The 25,262-nt window shown below is 37.6% G+C and overlaps 2 protein-coding genes and 1 long non-coding RNA gene across 3 annotated transcripts; all 3 read left to right on the top strand.

The window, feature by feature from the left end:
* The first annotated feature begins 13,342 nt into the window (after positions 1–13,342).
* Positions 13,343–16,248, top strand: LOC149393950 (uncharacterized). Its single transcript, XR_016299819.1, has 2 exons — positions 13,343–13,820; positions 15,734–16,248. It is a non-coding gene; the product is annotated as an uncharacterized LOC149393950 (long non-coding RNA).
* Positions 16,249–19,782: 3,534 nt separating this feature from the next.
* LOC149393949 (uncharacterized) lies at positions 19,783–21,377 on the top strand. Its single transcript, XM_089618219.1, has 2 exons — positions 19,783–20,414; positions 20,495–21,377. The coding sequence occupies exons 1-2, from the start codon at positions 19,783–19,785 to the stop codon at positions 21,375–21,377; spliced, it is 1,515 nt and encodes a 504-aa protein (XP_089474345.1).
* Positions 21,378–24,169: 2,792 nt separating this feature from the next.
* On the top strand, positions 24,170–24,763 carry LOC149393948 (uncharacterized). Its single transcript, XM_089618218.1, has one exon. The coding sequence runs from the start codon at positions 24,170–24,172 to the stop codon at positions 24,761–24,763; it is 594 nt and encodes a 197-aa protein (XP_089474344.1).
* The last annotated feature ends 499 nt before the right edge of the window (positions 24,764–25,262 follow it).

The following is a 25,262-nucleotide window of genomic DNA, read 5'->3' as shown; positions in this document are numbered from 1 at the left end:
AGACGAACCGAGAAGGGGTAAAAAGTGACGTGATTGAACTCAGGTAGGCCAGACGCCTTGGAAGATGTCAGGGTTGAGGGAGTGTCTTGGATGGAGGAAATGAGTGTCCTGAGGATTTTGTGGTTTAATGGGGATGGGTGAAACGTGGATAGGGGAGAGAATAAGGGATAACGTTCTAACAGAGTTCGAGTCTATTTAGGGGTTTTGATTAGTATTAGTGGTACTCGGGTCTAATGAAATGGTATTCAGGTCAAATTGGTTAGGGGAATAGATCGGGTTTGTATGTGGAGGATTTGGGTTCGACCCGAATGAGATTATGGAATTTAATATGTGGATTGATGTGAGTTCTTTTTGGGAAGAGGTGGGATTTATTAATCTTGAAACAACCACAAAATCAGGGATTGACGGAGACATGGGGGAATAATACAGAATTGGGGATTTTGAGTTATGAGTGTTGTGAGAATTTGGGGAAATCCCTAAAAAGGAAGGATGGTAGCCGGGCGCTGTGACAACAAACTGAGATGAAGGACCAGTACCGTTGACCTGCCTGGATTTCACTCCGCCTGAGAGATTTCCAAAAGAACCCCCTACCGTATGTGCTCGACATTCATCGCTTGGCCGGAAGAGGAAGCCATAGAGGAAAAGACGGTAAAGGAGGGAGCCTGAGTTCCTGATCTCAGATGTTGACGTATCACTGCACTCCTTCATGTGAGATATGACCACAGATAAAGCAAAATTCGGGAAGCTTCTCATACCATAAGTCAACCCAAGTCACTTGCCTATCGGTTCCCAACCTTATCTTCGATCCTTGTTTCAAAGGGCTTCTGACATCGAATCTGATCCGTACTCGGAGAAAATGACTAATGAACTTTCCTTGGTCATCAGTCTCAACCTCTAGCACGTACCGTGTCTGGTTTCCCAAGAATTGGCGTATGGCTTTAGTCATCGCGTAAACAGGGAGTGAATTAATTTGGAGCCATAGACTGGTGTGGGAAAAATGCTCTTTCCTAGGAGTATCACTGCCATCCGACTCCTTCAAAATCATCAATCTTTATCAAAGTGCCATGAATCATTCTCCAAGACACGAATTTTATCAACCAAATTACTAAAGTTGAAGAAGAAAGTCCCCGGCTCCAACTAACTGGTCTTTAAATCACTCTTGGGGCTCCAGAGATTGGAGAACATATCTCTGGAAAAAAAATTGAACTGCACCGGTATCATTGAAAACACCTTCCCCATGAGACCGAGCCGAATCTCGCCTTTGCCCTCTGATATCAGCACCTCATCGTTATCACCAATCTTATCTTCCCCCTCAAGGGAGAAGCCCTACATCCATCCGATTACCGCCACCATAATTTGCAAAATCGCAAAGTATGAGAAAAACCACAAAGGGTCGTGGAAATGGAAACTCTCTTAGGTATCGCCTAGAGAGAAAAAAAAATCTCAGCTATTTTTTTTTACTTACCTAATATGTCTAGCTATTCCATTAAAAAAAAATTCTTCTATTAATGGTTATAGTTCCTAACGCAGATTCAAGTTTGTCGGAAAATATGGTACAATGTTCATCTTGTACGTTGTTATATCATGTCATTGTATTCAGCACCTATGATAGAGCGACAAAAAACTTTAAGAAAAACGTTTAACAAGCTTTGACATTTTCCTTTCTTTCTTCCGATCTTCTAGTTGTCCTAATTTAAGGTTTAAGTCTAAATTTTATATATTTATGAATGTATTTATATTTTCGCTGTCTATTTAATTTCTTATTAGTTGTCGTCGTCATTTATTTAATTAAAAAATTATATTTATATTCCCGCATATATTATTGCAATAAATACTCACATTGTAATTTTTTATGTTTCTCTCTCTAAAAACAGAGACCCACAAAAAGAAAAAAAAACTCAGTAAACCCTATTTTTCAGCCGTCGCCCTAGATCTCCAAGGCCCGGACGTCGTTGCTATGGCAAACTCCGACCTTGGGGGAGCCTTTCGGGCTCTCTAATTTCTTCAAGTTTTTTTTTTCTCTTTCCTTGAACCCTTTTTATCCAGATCTAGTCAGGCTCTCAGATCCATCACGCCGCATTTTTCAGAAGCCTCTCCCTGTCTTCAAGGGTGTGTAGCTTCGCCGTTCGTCAACGTTTCGGTCTGCTCCTCGCGGTCTTGCAGCCTCCCCTTTGCTGTTCCCCTCGGGCTTTTGGCTTTGGGTGGCCGTCCGTCTTTTCTATAATGATGGAAGTTCTGCTCCGCCGCTTGTCTTGGGATGCCAACTATGGGTGTCTCTTCGCAATGTCTGTCCTTGTCAACCAGAGGTCCGTTCCACCATCCTACCAGTTGTTGGCTTTGGATTGCAGAGTGCTTTAGATCTGGCTATAGGTTCTTGGTTCTGCTTTTAATAGCTTTTAGGTTTTACTATTTTCGTTTGTTTGTATTTTGTTGGGTTGTATTATGTTTTGGAGTCGAGTTAGCCGTCGTCCAACTTTTCGCTCGAGGATCTCTGTTAAACTTTTGTTTTTGCAGACTGAAGATCTGTCTTCTTCCTGGTCAATGAACTACGGTTGGTTAGATCTCTCCGCCATCTATAAAGGAATATCTGAAAGAGTTTGATGTTTTCTCTATTCTTATTGTGTCTCTGGTGTACAAATTGAGTTTTTACTTGTATTTGATGTGATCTTTTCCGATTTAAGTCTCTTTTGTTTTTTGGATCAAGAAAGTCTCAAGCTGCATACATGAATGTTATATTTATACTCTTTAATATATGGTCCAGAGTCCTTTTCTTAAATTTAAAAAAAAAAGACTAGTGATGAAAACAAAAGCTTTGTTAGAAATTTTTGTTTATTGTTCGTTCGTACCAAAAAAAAAAAAAAAAAAGAAAAAAAAAAAGCTGAACCAAAGGAAGTTACGAAAAAAATTATACAGAACCCATTATTTGCCGACTGGCAGAACATAAATTAAAATAAGTAAGAATCAAAATTACATGTACAACCGTTTGGTAGCGGCGCTATGTTTAATCATTTAATATAATGTGTCGGAAAAGTGAGTTAGATTAATAATTTATGTCAATATTTATATATCTACCTCCATGATCATGCAAGAGAATAAAATACCATTATCTTACAATGACCTCAACTCAATTAACTAATAAAGGCATATTTTCACATTACTTTTCATCTTATAATTCATTTTTATAATCCATACTTCGAAAGAGGAGGTATATTTATATCTCAACGTCACAATAATAAATTGCTACCAAAGAAACACCAATATCTTTTGCGATTCGAGAAGATGTATGTGTACTTTATAATAACACTTGGCCGAAATCATTTTACTTTGTGCTTTGAGTATGGCTCAAAGTATAAGATAAGGGAAATATATAATTTTTATTGATTAAAAGCATGATATATACGCTTCAAAGTTCATTTAATCTTTGTGAAAGCAATCGAATGAGTAGTTTAATTTATTTGGTGAATAATTACCAACAAAAACCCAATATAGTACTATTGCAAATTGCAATGATGCTTTTTTTTGTGCTATTATTTACATAAAGCATTTATAAATTATAATTACGTACCATTCTAACATATATTTTATATTTTTCATTACTTTTGAATTGGTTTAAGAGCTGTTGGGCTTTAAGTGGTACAGAGAGAAAGCGATATTTGTTGTTTCATCGTAAAAAAATATCTTCCATGGGAATCAATGGCAAGTCGCTTGGCTGGGTTTTCGTGTTACCATTTCAGTGAAAGAAACAGTCATTTTGACGTGGAAAAAGAACAATAAATATATTTGATAGCTGGTTCATATAGTATGTGTTTGTACCCTAAACGGACTAATGAAACAAAAATGCATAGTGAGAATCATAAATTAAAAAGAGAAAGATATATTACCTTTGATCCGATCTCGTCATCCATCGTTTTCTTGATTTTAGAAAGTAGACTCAATAATTGCTTCTGATGAAGCTACAACTAGGCCAATCAATGCCCACAAATTGCAAGCATTTACAAATGCTCAACATACATAACTAGAAGAAAATCTCGAAAAATATGGACCAGAAACCAGTTTTTTACAGCCGATCATAATGAAATTTATTAATCCAATCCGGTTTTTCAAGTGTTTTAAAGGGCTTGACTTGACTTCAAATATTTATACACGTGTGGTTTAGTTCGGACCCGACTAATCCAAAATTTTTATATTCTTCCATTTTTATAATATTAGGACGTTGAAACGTAATAAGTTAATCCTAACAACTTCTTACCTAAACATATTCATTGTTAAAATTTAGGATAATTGATTTCTTTAGTTAATTTTCAATTTAAAGTCTGTTAACTAATAGAAAATATATACATTAAAACAACCTAAATTCGAACTAAATCAACATAAGATACACTTTGATCCAATTGGGTTAAATTTTTCACTTCGTCAAAACCAAGTCCAATTTGGAGAGTAATTTGAGGCCAGACCGTTATAAACCACCTACTATATAAGCACCAAGATCTGGAATCCTGATAAGAAGTATGTACTGTTAGATCCGAATATCACGGGTGAAATCCATCACCTAATTTCATGACCAAATCATGTTGAATAAATAAGAAACCATAAAACTAATAGCGGAAGCGTACCTGATGAATCCATGACGGTTGGTCTTCCAGATCAACACGTATTTCTCTGAGAGTCCCTTTAGTTCTCTCTGGCTCACTCTGACGACGGGATATCAGGAATGACAAGAATGTTCCGTGTGACCTGGGGACCAGCCGTATTTATAGAGAAACTCTAGGTTACCCTAGTGGGCTTCCTATTTCAACCCATCACTGAAATAGAAGCCCATAATGAGTCTACACATTAAAAGCCCACAACCTGTTAGATACATTAAAGCCCAATAACCGTATACCAAATTAGATCACTTTTAATGGGCCATCTTTATTGACAGTTCACAACACATAATTATTTAACATATAAGCCCAACGTTGGATTAAGGATCCAACATATTGGATTAAAGATCCAACAATCTCCCACTTGGGCTATATGTGCAACCTTATAATTATGTATCGCAAAAATAACCGAAGGAGCTCAACTTTACTGTCATTACCAAATTGTATCTCATAACCAATCCGGTCCATCAACCATATCAACATAGGATCAAAGCGGCATTCACTACATCTATCGTAGTTATACCCATCAATGGTCACGTATATCGATACAACTAAACGACATGGATCATGAAGTGGATGTGTAGTATGGAAATTTCATGTTATGTGACCTCAACATGTCTATTTCCATTTGGTCCTCCTTAAACCTTAGTGAGATCAAACCATATACTAGAAAAAACAGAGTCTAAATAAACCAAAACTTAATTTCTGCAGAAAACCTCAATAATCATAAATAAAACCAAATATGTCTATAACATAAAAGCACTAAAAATAGCAAAACAACAAACTCCCACTAGAACTGAATATCCTGAGCTGAAATAACACCCATATGAGCAGTGTGCTCGTGAAACACTTTGGGTGGTAGTCCCTTAGTAAGCGGATCCGCAATCATGGAGTTTGTTCCGATGTGCTCGATAGACAACTGTCTACTCTGAATTCTTTCTTTCACAACCAGGAACTTGATGTCGATGTGTTTCGACTTCGTGGAGCTACTGTTGTTGTTGGAGTATAGTACAGCGGATTTGTTGTCACAATATAACTTGAGTGGTCTATCAACACCATCTATTATGCGCAGCCCAGTGACAAAATTCCGCAACCATATCCCCTGATTGGACGCCTCATAACAAGCTACAAATTCTGCTGCCATGGTAGAAGATGCTATAAGAGACTGTTTAGCACTCTTCCAGGAGATAGCACCTCCAGCCAACAAATAAATATAGCCTGATGTAGATTTCATACTGTCTTGGCATCCAGCAAAATCAGAGTCAGTATACCCGATGATCTCGATCTGATCTGACCTCCGATATGTGAGCATGTAGTCTTTTGTTCTTTGTAAGTACCGCAGGACCCGTTTAGCTGCTTTCCAATGGTCCATCCCTGGGTTGCTTAAATATCTGCCTAACATCCCTGTAATGTACGCAATATCCGGACGCGTACAAACCTGAGCATACATTAGACTTCCTACTGCCGAAGCGTAGGGAATCGTCTGCATTTCCTTTTCTTCAAAATCATTCTTAGGGCACTGATTGAGACTAAATTTGTCTCCCTTAGCCACAGGAGTATCACCTGGTTTACATTCCTGCATGCCATATCTTTTTAGAACCTTTTCGATATAGCCCTTTTGTGATAATCCAAGAATCCCCCGAGAGCGATCTCGAGATATCTGGATTCCTAATACAAAAGAGGCGTCACCAAGATCTTTCATCTCAAAATTCTTAGCTAGAAATCTCTTGGTTTCGTGCAATAAGCCTATATCGTTGCTGGCAAGCAAAATGTCATCAACATATAAAACCAGAAAAATACACTTACTCCCACAGAACTTATGGTATATACATTCATCCACCAAATTCATTTCAAAACCGAACGAAATAATCACTTGGTGAAATTTGAAATACCATTGTCGAGATGCTTGTTTGAGTCCATACATGGATTTTTTTAAGTTTGCAGACCAAATCATTTGCGTCTTTGGACACATAATTTTCTGGTTGCACCATATAGATTGTTTCCTCGATGTCACCATTAAGGAACGCAGTCTTCACATCCATCTGATGTAACTCAAGATCAAAATGCGCCACTAATGCCATTATAATTCTAAAAGAGTCTTTCGTGGAAACCGGAGAGAAAGTCTCTTTATAGTCGATGCCTTCTTTTTGTGTGAAACCTTTTGCAACAAGACGAGCTTTGTACCTTTCCACATCACCTTTCGAATCCCTTTTGGTCTTAAATATCCATTTGCAACCAATGGGTTTCGCACCTTCTGGTAATGGTACAAGGTCCCAAACGTCATTATCCTTCATAGATTTCATCTCTTCATTCATGGCATCGATCCACATTTGAGAATCAGAACTTTTCATGGCTTGAAGGAAGTTGATAGGATCATCTTCGTTCACTCCAATGTCATCCTCATGTTCTTGAAGAAATACAACATAATCATCTGGTATTGCACTTCTTCTTTCTCTGGTGGATCTTCTTAATGGCATATGTTCTTGAGGTGGTAGAGTTTGTTCTTCTGGAACAATTTGTTGAGCAAGGGGCTCTCTAATATTGTCTTGAATTGGGTCTTGAACAATGTCAGAAGTTAAGTCATGATCATTGTCAATACCACCTATGGGAATATTAACATATTCCTCTTCCAAGACAAATTTTCTTACCGTATCTCCCCCTGCAAACTCGACATCCTCAAAGAATTGAGCATTTCCTGTCTCGAAAATTGACCTAATTGTGGGATCATAAAACTTGTACCCCCGGGATCTCTCAGCGTATCCAACAAAATAGCAGCTCACAGTCTTTGAGTCCAGTTTCTTTTCATTAGGCTTATAAGGCCTTGCCTCAGCTGGACAATAAACAAATAAACAAACAAGCTCAGATAAAACCTAATCCGAAACTCAAAAATTCAAATTCAAATATGGTAAAACTCATCTCAAGATACCGTGCACTCCATCAATATTATGTCTTTGGACAAGAATAATGACTTGTAAGTGATATCTTGGTGCACTAATCAAATACTGATAATAATGAACATATCAAATAATAAATCTTCCTTTGGGCCGATCTACTATTCACATGTAAAACCAAAGAATCATCACGTATTTATTAGCGCAAACATACATGCAATCAAGTTAAACATTTACCTTCCTTTGGGCCGATAAATATTCACAATAATTACAAGTACAAAACCTTTTATATTTTAAAATAAATAAATTTCCACAAGAGAGGCCACTTTGGTGACATGTTGCTTCAATTAATTTATTTTAAAATATATATACTAAATAATACCAATATTTGAATTTAATTTTTTTTTTTTTTTAATGTGGACTAAACCCACAACTTAAATAATCAAAGGCCCATTAGGCATTAAAAAAAAATTAGGGTAAGCAAGCAGCTACACTTTTGAACGTACGGCCGTCACTGATGAATCCATAATACGATAATGAATATATACATGCGATTGAAATTGATGATATACCCAAAACTGATAAACATGAGTCTGATACCTATGCAGGCGAATAGAACAAATAAAAAAAAAAACATATGTATATGTGTATAGAAACCGATCAAACACAACTTTCTTTATAACCTGAAGAATCCAAATAAAGCAATGCATAAATCAACACAGGTAATACACATTACGTCTCAAAAATATGAATATATATATATAATAACCACATATACAAAAAAAAAGCTCCTTATCACATGAATCCAGCCGAAATACAAAAAACCGAACCCAAAAAAAAAAAAAATATAGCCAACCGAATGTAAGCATGATTAAAAAAAAATCGACAACAACCATCAAGAGACGAGTTTCTCAAATATTCAAGCATGATTGGCTCTGATACCAATTGTTAGATCCGAATATCACGGGTGAAATCCATCACCTAATTTCATGACCAAATCATGTTGAATAAATAAGAAACTATAAAACTAATAGCGGAAGCGTACCTGATGAATCCATGACGGTTGGTCTTCCAGATCAACACGTATTTCTCTGAGAGTCCCTTTAGTTCTCTCTGGCTCACTCTGACGACGGGATATCAGGAATGACAAGAATTTTCCGTGTGACCTGGAGACCAGCCGTATTTATAGAGAAACCCTAGGTTACCCTAGTGGGCTTCCTATTTCAACCCATCACTGAAATAGAAGCCCATAATGAGTCTACACATTAAAGGCCCACAACCTGTTAGATACATTAAAGCCCAATAACCGTATACCAAATTAGATCACTTTTAATGGGCCATCTTTATTGACAGTTCACAACACATAATTATTTAACATATAAGCCCAACGTTGGATTAAGGATCCAACATATTGGATTAAAGATCCAACATGTACATAATACTTGTATACGAAAAGGTTTTGCCATAACAAAAGAGAGAGTTTTAAAAATATGTGTCATTTTGCTTGACATTAAGATTATGGAAGGATATAGTGTCAAAAACTGAGATATTTCTTTGTGCACTTTTAATGTTTAGGACAAAAATATCCTTATAACACTACATCAAATAACGTTTTCAGCCATGACAGGAAATAGCCGCGATTTGCCGCAGCTGAATAGCGGTTCACACATTTGCAAAAGAGGGGTCACACATTTTTCGTGACTAGTCGTAGCTATAACGTAGCCGCTGTTTTTAAACACCTAAGAAGTTACAGACGCGACTTTTATCGCGGCTAAAACTGATTTAGCCGCAGTATTTGAGGGTTGCGGCTGAGGTTTTTGTTGTTGCAGTGGCGATGTTGCAACACAATGCCGCAACCAGTGAGTTCTTGTGGTCTATATCAGTGGGGAACTGAAAAAAAAAATTACATTTTTCAATGATGAAAAATCTTGGATTTATTGAAATGTAACAAATTGAACCATGTCACAAAGTGTAAAAATAACAAGAAACAATAACTTACTCATGCCTTAAAAACAATTCATGAAATTTACCATAATACATGAAAGTTTTAATAAACTTGCTAAAACTTAATAAAACTTGTGTATAGTGAGAGAGAATATTTTATATGAACTTCAATGTTATTTTTTTTCCATATCATCTAAGGTATACAAAGAGTTTTGATTTTTTACACTATCTGCTCTTACACCTAATTTAATGTAATATCACACACACACACACACACACATATTTTACATGTTATTAGTTGTTACGCCATTATTTTCACAAGGTAAAAAATAACACCCCGAGAGCAAAAAAAAGACACATCAAGCTCACACGCAAGGCTCAAGCCCACGAACAAAACGCTCAAGTCAAACTCTTGAATTAAGATCCGCGGAACGACTCGAGGCCGAGTCGTAGAAATCGTTTAGAGAGTTGACAAAGCAACTGAAAATGAGGACGAGAAACGATCTTTTGAATCCACGAGTCATATCTCGAGTCCACGAGATAACTCTCGAATCTTCAAAACATCTTGAGACCACATCAACGAGTCACGACTCGAGGCCATGTCGATGAGTAATTTCTCAAGTCTACAAGACAACTCAAGACCACATCTAAAAAAATATCTCTCGAGACCATGAGTTCGAAAAAGACTATCAAGGCAAGCTTTCCAACGCACTTCCTTGACCAAAAATTCATGTCAAAGACCTGAGAAAAACACTTAAAACAAGCTCACAAACAAAGGGTTCTTGAAGCTACTGGGAAGGCCTTCAAAGACCCCTTGGCCTCCAACCCTCCAAAGAGCCTTACAACTCATTTTTTACCCATTTTTCCACCAGTACAAGACCTTGGCCGCCAACTCCCCAAGATGTCGAGAAATCAGCCTGCCGCCAACTTCCTCAACCACAAACTCACATATGTCGTCGACCACATTTTGCCGTCAACCCCCTGAAGCTCACCCATTTGCTGCCAAGTTCAAATCATCACCAACACCTTGCCGTTGACTCTCTTACACGGCTATATCTGCACTCTTGTGTCTCCAAGACACAAGTAGACCCACTCATAACCTAAAAAAAAACTTCTATAAATACCTTCCGTACCTCTGTCTCTCTCAAGCTAAGTTATCTCAACTTGTCAAAACTCTGCAAAATTCATACCACAACTCCCTCTCTAGAAAATATAGAGACGAGTACAAATTATTCACCAATAACATAATACAACACGACTAATGTTGAGCGTGTCGGAGCGCGTGCCGAGGAAAAACCCTCCGCGTCCCTTTAGATTCACGTTTTCTTATGCTTAGGTAAAGATGTGAGGATTCGAAGACCCGACAAGGAACTCGAAAGACTTGAAGATCCAAGAATGATGAGGAACGCAAAGAACACAATGACATTAAAACTCTGAGATAAGATCAAAAAGGTTGAGGGCGAGAACTGAAGAGAGATTAAGGGTTGCAGACGAAGATTCGGAAGAGGTTTCATGGCTTAAAGGCAAGGCATTGGAGAGAGATTCAAAGGGTTGAAAACTCAAAGAAGCAAAGACCCAAGAACTCGACGAAGAACATGAAGAACGTGAAAGATCCCAAGATCTGGAAACTCGAAGATTGGAAGAGCACAAAGAACGTGATGATGGAGAGCTTGACGAAAGCGAGAAGCATGAATGATATTCATTGATGACACGATAATAGAAACGACGAGAAGAGAATAACTTCACCACACTCAACCTACTAGCGATCTTGGGGTGCGACCTTAGATCGAACCACGGACGATTCTAAGTGTAAACCCAAAAACGCGATTAACATTAGTCTAACTACATAGCATGTTATTAGTACTAGACAAAAAATACCACAAAATTCTTCGGTTCTAACTAAATAACTCAAACTTCCCTCGTTTTTTTTCCACCACAACTTCACTCGTGTGCTTTCCATTGTATCAGAAATATTTATCACATAAATATGCCATATGTGTCATTTTGCATGAAACTAATACTATGGAAGCATAGTGTCAAAATGAGATATTACAATGTACATTTTTTTTTATGTTTAGGACAAACATATACCCGTTCTAAGTTCATTACATAAATACCTTTAATCAATATTTTTTATGTATTAATTAAGAGAAAATATTAAGAGTATCTCTCGTGTTTAATCGAAATGCGAGATTTATCCATTCGATTTCTAAAAATATCAAATATATCTCTTCAGTTTAATATAAATGACATGATATCCCCTAAAAAAAATGTTATATTACAAATATCACCATTTTCGTTTATTTTTTACAAAAAAATAATTTGAACTCCCCAAAATACCCTTAATAGAATAAATATTTATCAACTATTTTATTAAAAAAAAATCAAAATCTCTCTTTATAAAAAAAATACTTAACTTTTTATAAAGAAATTTTTTTAATTTTTTTTTTTTTATAGAATAGAAAATAAAAAATTATTTCATTAAGGGTATTTTGGGGAGTTCAATTTTTTTTTTTTTTTTGTAAAAAATAAACGAAAAGAGTGATATTTGTAATATAACATATTTGTGAGGGAGATATATGTTAATTATATTAAACTGAATGAATATGTCTGATATTTCTGAAAACTGAAGGTATAAATCGTGCATTTCGATTAAACACATGAGATACTGTTGATATTTTCCCATTAATTAATGAAACAACCTCAATAAATTTCATTCATATGCATTAATATCTTTTAAATGAAAAAAATAACTTATAAATTGACAAATTTGGACATATTCGTCGCCATAATAAACACAAAATTTGTATATAAATACCTTATCATATTAATGGTGTAATTTTTTACAAAAATTATGTGAAAAATCATCAAAAACCCGAGGATAGTAGTTAATTTTTAATCGACATGAGCCTTTTGTTTTTGACATTTTATATCAATAAGTTGCTTGTACTTAAGCGGTGAGCTACTTATTAACGACGCTGGTTGGTTAGAGAGTGCGAGAGTTTTTTGATTGGGTGAAGAGTGAACCTTTTTTTCTTTTTTTTTAATCGAAAAGGTGTAGAGTGAACTTGTTTTATATATAGTTATGTTATGCGTGAGACCTTGTTATGGAATGATGCCAAAACAAATAAACAAATGGTCCCCCCAGAAACACACCGGTTTGTAATTTTGATTTTTATGCTCTTTTAGGTTTCATAATTATTGATGCTTACCTTACATTACAACACACAGAGCAGAGCAGTGACATGAAAATCATTTTAAAATAATAAATATTTAAATGGGGTTCATGGGATATATAGGAACGCTCACTAAGGCCTGTCTGCATGTGGTGGCGTGGGCGTGACTATATTCAATTTGCTTCCCCTTTGGCCTTTGGGACCACTCTCTCACATCCTTTTCCCTCTTTTATTTATTGCTTTTCAATTAAATCTCCATTGGTAATAATAACGTAATTTTAATTACATCTCTACAGTCAGAATTTCAATTATCTCTCTGCCTCATCACCTCTAGTACAACAGTACAATACCTTTTTTAAATTTTTTAAATACGTTTTGCTAATGTACGTCTTTGTAAAAAAAAGCCTGCTTTTTTTTAGCTTAAAATAATCCACTAAATAAATTAAAACAAAATTACAAATTGAATATACGCTAATTATTAAGAAAGATACACTAATTATTTGTTTAATTTGTGTAGTAGTGATTGCCCTCAATTTGTGCTAATTATTTGGCCATATGCGAAAAACAAATTGGCTCACGCGATATGTCAAAAGCACACATGATATTGTATCTTGAATTCACATGGGACATTATAATAAAAATAAAAATAAATAGAGAGGACTCAAAAGTCTACCTGGAAGAAATTGGAATTAATAATAAAGACTCATTCAATATCTCTTTCCCTCTATTTATATCCTCTCATCTCTTCTATCTCCAAAACCTTGAAGATAAAGGAAAAACTAAGAGCTCCACAAGCAGAAGAATAAGAGAGCGCTAGAGCGAGAGAGTTTCTGTACGGTGCGACGCGACTCACCGCCGATATCGTGCGCCTCCAATAGCTGAAGCTGCCAGCATGATCTGCGCTTTCCTTTTCCTAAAAAAAAAAACAATTCGAAAAGTTAAGAGTAGATCATATGGCAGTTTCATCTTTTGAAGGAAGCACAAGAAAGAAAATATGAAGAAACCCTAATATCGATAACGTCACTCAAAACCCTAATCTCCTGTATATGTGTTTGAATCCTCTAATTGCATGCCAATTTTTTTATTATTTTTTTGTTGTTCCTTTTTCTTATTAGGGTTCCGAGTTCAAGCTTTTGAAGATAGAATCAGTCAACGTTGTTACCGAGGTAATAATATATATGTGTATATATATGTAATTAGGTGAAATGATTTATATTAATATTAATTAATCCATGATTAATTGTTGTCTTGGGAAGTGTGACTTTGATGTTGGGTTAGTGTCAATTCATGTCGTATATATACAGGCATTTTCCTTTGTATTCACATGATAAGATTTATTCGGATTGTATTTTCATCTGCGTATTCATTAATAATTTTTTTTAAAAAAAAATTAATTACTTAAAGGATTTGGGTTATCCTGAGATAGATCTGTCATGATTTTAGGCAGCAAAACCTGCGTTCAAATAAAAGTATATGCACCAATTATATACGAGTTTTCTTAATTAGCCAAATTATAAAATTGTTTTACTCATCACGCTGGCTAGCTGTCATTATATATTGACAATTCACAAGGATGACGTGAACAAGATTGATCAGTTGAAAGATTAATATATTTGATCAAGGAATAGATTGTTATCTATTCATATATAGGATATAGAATTCTTATATATATATATATATATATATATATATATATATATATATACATATATATGTTTATTTACTGAACCTACGAGCTACATGTTAATTATACGGAAATGAGACCTTTGACTACGCATAAGAATAGTTAATGCATTATTATTATTACAGAATTATTAATGTTGTAGTTGTTGTTATTATTATCATATATCTATATGTATATATATATATATACATAATACACCCACACGCTAACGTTGGGTATTAGATCTCATTATAAAGAACACGAACTACTCAACTCACAGTTGTAAACCCAGTAGAAAATGTTTAACTATCTGATATTATTATTATGTAGTCAAAGACTTCACCTTTTCTTAAAAAATAAAGTTTAAATTTTGTTATGGGAGAGAGTAATATTTTTCTTGATGTATTCATCGACGAGGGATACATGAGAATGTTAATTTTACCGTACATAAGATTGGACGCTTTACACAGGATAACTACCCAAAATTATGTATTTTATTGTGAACGAGGAACCAAAAACATAATATGAACAATATATGGTCATACTTGGACTGTAATATTCCAACCTGTCTTTCCTTTAAGATCAGGAAACCTATCAAAATGTAATATTATTATTGGTTTCTCTTTTCAGCCAGCTTGAATCAAATCCTTGACCATATATCCAAGTCCTATTGTACAAATTCTGCCATGAATGTCACGCCAAAAAAAGCACATGCAAAATTCATATCATATACTTATTCTGTCTCTCTCTCTCGTTATATATACTGATGCTCATCTCCTGCATGTATATACATATACATTTGTATATATGTATATATTTAGCTAGACATGAATTCAATAAGCTGATCCTATTGTTTCTATTCTGTGTCTGGGTTAGTAAGAGACGTGTGACAAATTTTTGTTTGGAAACTCAATTCGGATGCTCTGTAGAATCAAATTACGTCATATATCTGGCTAGCAAATAATTTTCCTTTTTCTGAGTGCATTTGGCAAAGGTAGTAATAATACTACTACTAATATTAATAAGTCATAGCCCATTTTTCGATGCGTTTTCAGTTTTGTCTTATTCCTTCAAATGGAGCAAGTACTGGTTGTTGGTAAAATAGTTGCTTGTTAGACTTTATATTCTTACATTAATGATAGCATTAGTCAACTTTGTGTTTAACAATTTGTTAGTACTCATCAATTTGTTAGTATTCTTATATTACTGGTGGTATTTTTTTTATTCTCAGACCTATATACATATAAAAATACAATATCCTGTATAGATAGTTTGGATTTTTGGCACTACTCAAAGTTGTCTATACTTATTCCCTAACTATACTACTATTGTATGATTACTGGGCGTACTCTTGGTTCAATTTATATTTGCAGATAGATATAACTGACTGAGATCATTTTTCTAAAAAAAAACCAGGACTAAGAGAGAGGAAGAGAGAAGAGAAGAAAGAGATTATACTCTTTTCCATGCTCACAAAATTGTGGAGATCAAACGAGTCTTCAAATTATTATCCAAACTCAACAAGAAACTAGACAAAGTTTGAGGTCGGATTCTCGGTGTGAAGCTCCTGCCCTATCTTCGAGAAACCTTCTCCGCGGTTAGACACCAAGAAAGCTCAAGGAAAATAATGCTGAGGAAGCTTGTTGATCCCGAACTCATAGTCATCCGCACTCATAAGTCGTGACGAGAGCCACTCCAATAGTAGTTCCGAGCTTAGTCGTACTATAATCATAGCAAATGATCGGGTAAAAAATTAGAGTAAAAATGAGTCATACAATCCTAGCGTGTTTCTATATTTTTATTTTTACTTTTTTAATAAAAATAATCGGTTATATATCCGATATTCGATTTTTCCAAAATTTAAAATCGATATCTGGTCTAGTTTTTTAAACTAAATCGGTCCGAATCCAAATTTTGGTTTTATGATGTGACACTGATTTTCGGTTTAGATTGATTCAGTTATCGGTTTTATCCAAATTTTAGTTTATTTTCTTACATCCTCATGTAAACTCAAAACTTGTGATATATATAGATTTGTATTTTGAGTTTTATATAGTTTGTAACTTCTCTCTCAAGTTGTAATAGTGATTTTTGGAGTTAATGACTTGAATTTGCAAAAGAAAGCTTAAAGTTAATAAATTATATTTTTGTCCTCATTATAGAAATAGTCGAATAAAATGATAGAAAAATTATGGAAATAATATTTGTTTGAAGTTTAACATTGATTTGAGGTGATCTGGAAATTTTAACAGCTTTCCGAAAAAAATTTCTCGAACATAAGATTCGAAAGTTCCTGAAAAATATTGCAAACGAGCTCTAAAAAAATTATGAAATTTTCCAGAACCTTATATCATATGTTAAGATTACTTCAAAAAGTAAGAAATTTACTTTAAATAATTTTCTTGCATAGTTTACAGGAAGAATGATAAAAGTGTCACATTTCAATAAATAAAAAAAAGACAAAAATGCTACTTTTGGAGAGTTTTTCTGCAAATTATGTGAGTCATCAAAAAGTTTAGTCTTATTAGAAATGAGTGTAGTCTTGTCATATGGAGAGTTTTAGTGTCATATGGACTGAAATGAGTGTTAGTCCTTTTTTTTTTTTTTTTAAGTAATCGGTGACTAAAATAAAAAATTAAGGGGCCATATTTTAGCAGATGGTGCTGCTACAATTGGTGGCGAACTCGCTTTGGGAAAAAATCCTCCTCCATCCCTCGGGACCAACAAGGGGTAGTACAGGAATATTCACTTGTTGTCCATCGACTACGCCTTTCGGCCTGATCTTAGGCCCTGACTCACCCTCCGTGGACGAACCTTAAAAATATTGGAAAATGTTTAGATTGCATCAAAGTTGAAGAATTACCGAATTTATTTAAAGCTATAGAAAAATTCAAGTTAATTTTTTGACAAAACCTAGAGCTACAATTTTTTAGATAGAACACGACCAGTAGACCGCTTAATAAACCTTACACTAACTATATAACGAGCACACTGTAGTCATCTCAAAGACATAGAGGCTTATCATCAACAACAACGGCATCATCTAAACAAAGATGACACAAAAAATGAACAATCTCACCGAATTGTAGCATACCCAAATCGAGGTTCCACAGAGGACAACGAAAAAAGAAATACCACTAGAAATGACGATCATGACGCAAAGAATCTCTCTTTCAAATCTGAATAGAAACAGACACCATTTAACTATAGAGCTTCTTGCAAATTCATCAAAACCCTAATTTTAGTCTTGCTTTCATGTCCTTTTCTTCTTTACTTTTACTCTATTTTTTTCGATGGCTTCTTCAGTTGTTTCCCGTGCGTGTAAGGACCCCCACAACCAAACGCTCATTTCATTCTCTTTTTTACTTTTCTTTTTAACTTACTTGGACTTTTAGCCCTTATTTGTCAAGCCCAAAATGTGAGGCCTTACCACAAGGCATCCCATGTTTGGCTGTTAACAAACAGAGTTGAGAATAGAATGTGTCTCATTTCACAGTGACGATTTGTTTTTTTTTTTTTAAAACATAAAATAATAAAAAAAAACAATATGAGGTCCAAATGATCAGCAGGGAAAAGGAAAACTTCGGGAAAGAATAAAATTAAAGTAAGTAATATGGAGATTATGGGTATAGAAAATTAAATTGTGAACTACAATTTTTTTTTAGGCCCGTGAATACATCGTTAGACCATCTACGTGGAATTCCCAAACAACAGATAAGACAACATTCTCATAAGTATTTGTCGTATTTTAGTTCCCTTTTTTGTTTAAAACAAAATCAAAATGATGAAGTGTTGTTTTACAATATATTTTTTAATATAAAAATATGGAAAAATAACACACACACACACACACACATATATATATATATATATATATATATATATATATATATATATATATCTTGTGTTTTACTGAAATGTCGAGTTTAATATTTGGTTTCCATACATTTCGAATTTGTGTAATCTATTTTATTAAAATGACATAATTATACCATAAAATAGATAACAGTGTCACGAATCTCTTTTTTATTGACTTGACTCTAATAAAAGAAATTGAACCAAACTCCAAACCAGTACTCTAACCTCCAAATTCCCAATTTTAAAATAAAAAATTAGCCCTAAATCGAAATAGACTAATAAAATTCGTAGTTCTCAAGAAATGACTTCCTTTCGTGTTCGAATAACAACTCTAAATCTTGGATTTTTTCTGTGTGTGTTCTCCACAATTTATTGATTGTTGTTTGTTAGTCATTTTTAAACAAAATTACATATATTACGCCTATAAATAATAGTAAATTAAGGTTTACATATGTGGGGGTATAAAAATTCAATTATTTAAAATATTTATCTCGGATAGGCTTTGGCCCGACCAAAGCCCAGTATCCATTATGAAGATCAATTCGCAGGATCGATTCTGGGCCTAGTACGATCTCGGCAGATCGGCCCAAGCTCAGTCGCACTTTCCCGCTCATCCACGTTCGTCTGGCCAGAAGAATCGGTCAGTCAAAGAGGAGACCACGCCGCGAAGACCGGATCTGAGACGACTTCACCCTTGACGAGGAGAACGGATCAAGAAGCACGTGTCTTCACGAAGAAGCTCTGCCTCGTCTATAAATAGAAGATTAGATGTCGATTTGCACACACACAAGACGATAATTTTTATCTCTCAATTGCTATTCATTACGCTTACGTTGTTTTCAGTGCTGAGTTCGTCTTCTTGAGCTCGTCACTTCGTCCTTTTGTAATTAAATCTCATAATAATAAAGTTTATTATTATTTTCCTTTTATTATAGTTTTTCATTTCTATATTGTTTCTTATACGACGTCTTCTGAAACCTTTACAAAGTAAATATCAAATATTAGCATACTATTATTTGTGATTGTTGATCGGTCCAAAAATCGACATCAACAATTTGGCGCCGTCTGTGGGAAACCTCAGAAAGACCAACCTCGAAAGAAACAGTCCATAAAAAACATTTTCATGTCTTCCACTCCGTTCATTATGAATCTGGAGAGGAGATCCATCCGGGGATCAGGGCAATCCTGGATATGCTGACCCAAAACATCGATGCACAGGCAGAGACCAACCGAGCTCTTAACGACCGGTTGAATACTCTCTCAACCCCTCAGAACACGCTGGACCCTCAGGCGGGGTCCGGAGATACGACCGTCTCAGAGTCTGGACAGACCAGCCTCCAGGCACAAGCTTCCAGCTTGGGGGGACTACTGGCGAAGTCACCGCAGAGGTCACGATCGACCCAACTGGACTGCCTCCGCCTCCCCCGGTTGGAGCGCCATCTGGGTCTTTCCAGGCTAATGCGGGACCTCGCCCTCAGGCGACCTCCCGAGTGTTCAGTCCCCAACATTTTGGCGGGATGAACCAGACCCGTCGTAACCCTGTCGAGGCGACTGCGGTTACGCCTGCCCGTACGAGACTTCGTCTTTTTCATGGGGACGAACCCAACATGACCAAACTTGATCGATTTAAGGAGTCAATAGCGGCCGAACTGAGAGCTGTTCGTTCAGAATTTCACTCTGCAACCAGTTCGGCCCCTGAAATAGATCGCCTTATCGAGGAAACGAGAATGACTCCTTTTGCTAAAAATATCACTGAGGTGCAACTCGGAGATACCGGAAAGGTCCACCTTCCGTGGTATAGAGGCACTTCAAGTCCTAAAGCCGTTATCTTTTCCTTCAGAGTCGCAATGGGACGGGTTATGCTCGCGGAGAGAGAATTGGAGGCAGGTTACTGCCAGCTATTCACAGAGAGCTTATCTGGGTCCGCTTTAGAGTGGTTCTCCAAACTTGAGCCGAACTCTATCGATAGTTTCGACAAATTGTCGGCCGCATTCCTAAAACATTATTCGATGTTCGTAAAGGACGATCTGACCATAGCAGATTTATGGGGGATTCAACAAAAAGAGAACGAATCCTTGAAGGACTTCATGGTCCGTTACAACGATGTGCTCTCGAAAATCTCTAACGTATGTCACGAATCTGCCATAATCTCTCTGAGGAACGGGTTAAGACATGATACAAAGCTGAAACTAGAGATGACTGTTAATCGCCCCCCTACGAAGATGAATTCGCTTCCTATGTAAGGCAACGTGCGGCTGAGAAAAAACCGCCCTCCAACACTTGGGTGCGACCTGTCAACACTGGGGGAAACCCCCGCAGGGCCAATCCCCATGACGTTGTGCCTCATGCCAGAAAGCAACACGCCCCTCCTAATTACACCTTCAACATCGGTGAAGACACTAAAGAGGGAGGTCCCCAGGCAAAGAAATGGACATGGGACCTCAACGCATATTGCAGTTTCCATAAGGCTAACGGCCATGACACGGTTAATTGCGAGACCATGCGCAGGGCCTTAGCAGAAAAATATGCAAATGGGGGATTAAAGGACGTTGATCTAGGACCCCCGCCAAAAAAGAAGGTCTTTAACAACAACAACAACAACAACAGAGGAAGGGGCAACCCCTCCCCTAAAAGATCAAGACCTGCTGAGGAAGGGGAACTGGATTCTCCGCCGACCGTTGCAAAACATAGAGTTGACTTCATAATGGGCGGTTCGAAATTTTGCAACGGTTCGGTTAACTCAATCAAAGCTTACCAACGCCAGTTGAGTAATCAGACCACCAGAATCAGACCAGGACGAGACGTCCAAATCTCGTTCTTCGAAAAAGAAGCCATGGGGGCAGCAAACCCGTATGCCGATGCACTCGTGATCACGATCGACGTATCAAACTGCGAGGTTGCAAGAGTCCTAATCGATGTAGAAAGCTCCGTATATCTTATCTTCAAAGATACCCTGGCCAAGATGAGAATTAGCGAGGACGAGATCGAAAGGGAACAAACCCAATTGACAGGTTTCAATGGGTCAACTACTCCATCCTTGGGAACTATCAAGTTGTCCATAAAAATGAATGGAATCAATAAGATGGTAGAATTCAAAATACTAGATCTCCCCCTACAATATCATTTTGGGAAGACCATGGATACACAGGATGATGGTTGTGCCCTCAACCTTTCATCAATGTATTCGTTTCCCTACGCTTGATGGGATAAAAGAGATCCGAGGCAATCAGGCGATCTCCCGCAGCTACTATCTCACTAGTCACAGACATTGTGTTAAAGGGGCTAAAGAGGAACAATAGCAATTAATGAGCGTGGAGTCGGCTGAGAAGGTTGCTGAACCGGAAGAGCCCGACTCCCTCGACGTGCCAAGTATTGAGATGACAGTCTAAGTGCAGCTCGATGGCTCTAATCCTTCCAAATGCGTCAGAATCGGGGCCGAACTTAAAGGTGGTATTAGGCGAGAACTGATTTGTTTCTTAAAACGAAACAAGTCCACCTTCGCCTGGGCCACCGAAGATATGCCAGACATAAGTATCGACGTTACGTCTCATCAACTTAACGTCGATCCTAGTTTTAAACCCGTAAAACAAAAAAGTCGAAAGCTCGGTCCCAACAGGTCCCGGGTTGTCAACGACGAAGTCAAAAGACTACTCAGTGAAGATTCAATCCGTGAAGTAAAATATCCGGATTGGCTGGCAGATACCGTCGTCGTAAAGAAAAAGAATGGAAAATGAAGGGTATGCGTGGATTTCACTGATCTTAATAAAAGCATGCCCTAAGTACAGCTTCTCGTTGCCTCATATCGACCAATTGGTTGAAGCAACCGCGGGACATAAGATCCTCTCGTTCATGGATGCATTCTCAGGATACAATCAAATCCTGATGCATCCGGATGACCAAGAAAAAATAGCTTTCATCACCAACCGAGGCACGTACTGCTACAAGGTCATGCCATTTGGACTAAAAAACGCTGGCGCCACCTACCAAAGGTTAGTCAATGAAATGTTCAAAGAGAAGATAGGAAAAACGATGGAAATATATATCGGCGACATGCTCGTGAAGTCCCTAATGGAAAAAGATCATATATGGCATTTGGAGGAGTGTTTCGAGGTATTGAACAAATACCAAATGAAACTCAACCCCACCAAGTGTTCATTCAGAGTTTCATCTGGTAAATTCCTTGGATATTTAGTTACCCAACGAGGAATTGAGGCTAATCCGGATCAAATGCATGCCTTGCGAGAAATACCTTCACCCCGCAATAGGCGTGAAGTTCAAAGGTTGACGGGACGCATTGCTGCCGTTAACCGCTTCATCTCTCGGTCCACGAACAAATGTCTTTCTTTCTACCGGCTCTTTAAAGGAAACAAGAAGCTCGAATGGGACGACAAGTGCGAGGAGGCATTCAAAAAATTGAAAGGGTACCTATCGACACCCCCGATCTTGGTAAAACCCGTTGCGGGAGAGCCACTCTACCTATACGTCATCGTATCTCAGGCGGTCGTTAGTGGAGTACTCGTCAGAGAAGAACAAGGGGACCAACGACCAATTTTTTATACAAGCAAGTCGCTAGTCGACCCTGAAACCCGATACCCTATTATGGAAAAGTTGGCTCTGGCCGTCGTTTCTGTCGCGCGGAAACTTCGGCCATATTTTCAATCTCACACCATAATAGTAATGACGATGCATCCGCTCAGAAGTTTTCTACACAGCCCCAACCAATCAGGAAGGTTGTCTAAGTGGGCCGTAGAACTGAGCGAATATGATATTAAGTATCGAATGAAGATATCCGCGAAATCGCAAGTTTTGGCGGACTTCATCGTCGAACTCCCGAGAGAAGATCTCGCCACGAACGAAGTCGAGGGCACCTGGACACTCAAAGTGGACGGGGCATCGTCAAAGCAAGGGGCATGATATGAATACACTTGACATCCCCTCACGGCGAGACCATAGAACAATAATTTAGACTCGACTTTGTTGCATCCAACAATAAAGCCGAATATGAAGCGCTAATCTCCGGACTTAGGTTAGCCACATCAGTCGGATCAAAGAAAGTGGAAGCTTTCTGCGATTCTCAACTTGTAGTAAACCAATAATCTGGAGAATACGAGACTAGGGATGAACAAATGGAAGCTTGCCTGAAAGTCGTAAAAGATCTGACAAAACATTTCAAGGAATTCTCCCTGACACGAATCCCTCGCGAGGTGAGAATACTTCGGCAGATGCATTGGCTGCCTTGGCATCTACCTCGGATCCGGACCTCAAAAGGGTCATACCAGTCGAAACAATCAAACAACCTTCTATAACCATGACTGTTGCCGCAGTCATAGCAATTGAATGGGGGATTGGAGAGATGAAATACTGCATTACATCACGACTGGTACGGTCCCATCCGACAAGATGGCAAAACGCAAACTCGTGCTGAGAAGCGCGAGATTTTGCATCATTGACGGAAGCCTGTTTAAGAGAAGCTTCACAGGACCATACCTCAAGTGCGTCAGAATGGAGGAGTCTAAGTGAATCCTAGAAGATGTACACGAAGGGGAATGCGGAAATCATACAGGCGGGCGAGCACTCGCCATTAAAATAAAGAGGCAAGGCTACTTTTGGCCGACTATGTTGGCAGATTGCGAGGCGCACTCGCGCCGCTGCAACCAATGCCAACGCCACGCACCTAACATAAAAAGACCCGCATAAGAGTTTTCCTCTATCTCGGTGCCATACCCATTCATGAAATGGTCTATGGACATCGTGGGACCAATGCTGGTCGCCCCTGGCGGACTAAGATTTTTATTGATCTTAACAGATTATTTTTCGAAATGGGTCGAAACAGGCATCTTCGTCTTGATAAAAGACGTCGACGTCACAACATTTATTTGGAAAAACATAATATGTTGACATGGAACCCCACACGAGATCATAACGGACAACGGGTCACAATTCATATAAAAAAAATTCAGGAATTTTTGCTTCCACAATAACATTGAGGTGATGATGTCAGCACAACGATACCCTCAAGGGAATGGACACGCGGAAGCCGCAAACAAGACCATAGTAGACTCCATAAAGAAAATACTTGATGCTAAGAAAGGACGGTGGACAGAAGAGCTATCTGGTGTACTTTGGGCTTACCGAACTAGTCCGCGAAGGCCGACAGGGGAAACTCCATTTTCCCTGGTCCATGGAGTCGAATCAGTCATCCCAATCGAACACCAAGTGCAAACCATTAGGGTGATGCACGCGCTTGAGGATGACCCAAAGAATGATGAGTCACTATGCGACGCTTTGGATCTTGTAGAGGAAAAACGGGATTCAGCCTTAGCACGGCTATCCCACTATAGGCAATCCATTGCCGTATACTACAATAAAGACGTTAACATGAGAAGATTTGATGTAGGGGACTTGGTCCTCCGAAAAGTCTTTCAAAATACTGCCGAGGAAAATGCGGGGAAGCTTGGTACGAAATGGGAAGGCCCATACAGGGTCACCAAAGTAGCATACCCCGACATCTATGAACTTGAAACACTCAATAGAATCCCCTTTTTAAGATCATGGAACGTCTCGAACCTTAAAAAGTACTACTGTTAAAACCAGTAAGAACCGAACTACGTCAGGCTTGATCCCTGTATAAGGGTATGTAGGCAGCCTTCCCATGAGGAAGGCACAGTCCCCTACTTCTTAGAACCCCCTGACCCTCCTTTTTACCGAAAAGGGGAAGAGGAAAGAAGAAGAAATATAAAAAGATATTTCTAAGCTACGAAGCTCGCATCTCGGCCAACAACCCCGACCTCGGACTAGGCCAGCGATGCAAATACCTCACGACGTCTCTGGCGAGATCCGACGTCTCACATCGTCATCTAAATTAGAGGCCGCACTCCGAAAAGTCGATCTCGTCCAAAAAGCTTAAGGGAAACTTTTTAGATCTCTGACGATCTAAAAGACTTAACAGAATCTTGATTAAATTTATTTGCTGACTTCGGCTTCAAATCTAAAAGGAAACGTTTCGGACCAGCAACGATTCGAATGACTTGACATATTTTGAACATAGAGCCGTTACAAAACTTCGGCCTAAGGGAAACTTTTTAGA

Source organism: Urtica dioica, chromosome 6 (assembly GCF_054948205.1).
Source record: "Urtica dioica subsp. dioica isolate 48M chromosome 6, U.dioica_male_clone48M_v1_H2, whole genome shotgun sequence".
In the NCBI taxonomy this organism is placed as follows: Eukaryota; Viridiplantae; Streptophyta; class Magnoliopsida; order Rosales; family Urticaceae; genus Urtica; species Urtica dioica.
The sequence above is the reverse complement of the archived record's forward strand: the minus strand, read 5'-3'. Positions and strand labels throughout refer to the sequence as shown.

Coding starts and splice junctions, on each gene's coding strand:
- LOC149393948 (XM_089618218.1), top strand. CDS start 24,170: ATGTCAGCACAACGATACCCTCAAGGGAATGGACACGCGGAAGCCGCA.
- LOC149393949 (XM_089618219.1), top strand. CDS start 19,783: ATGACCAAACTTGATCGATTTAAGGAGTCAATAGCGGCCGAACTGAGA. Junction 20,415..20,494: donor AAGATGAATTCGCTTCCTAT/GTAAGGCAACGT, acceptor AAACCCCCGCAG/GGCCAATCCCCATGACGTTG.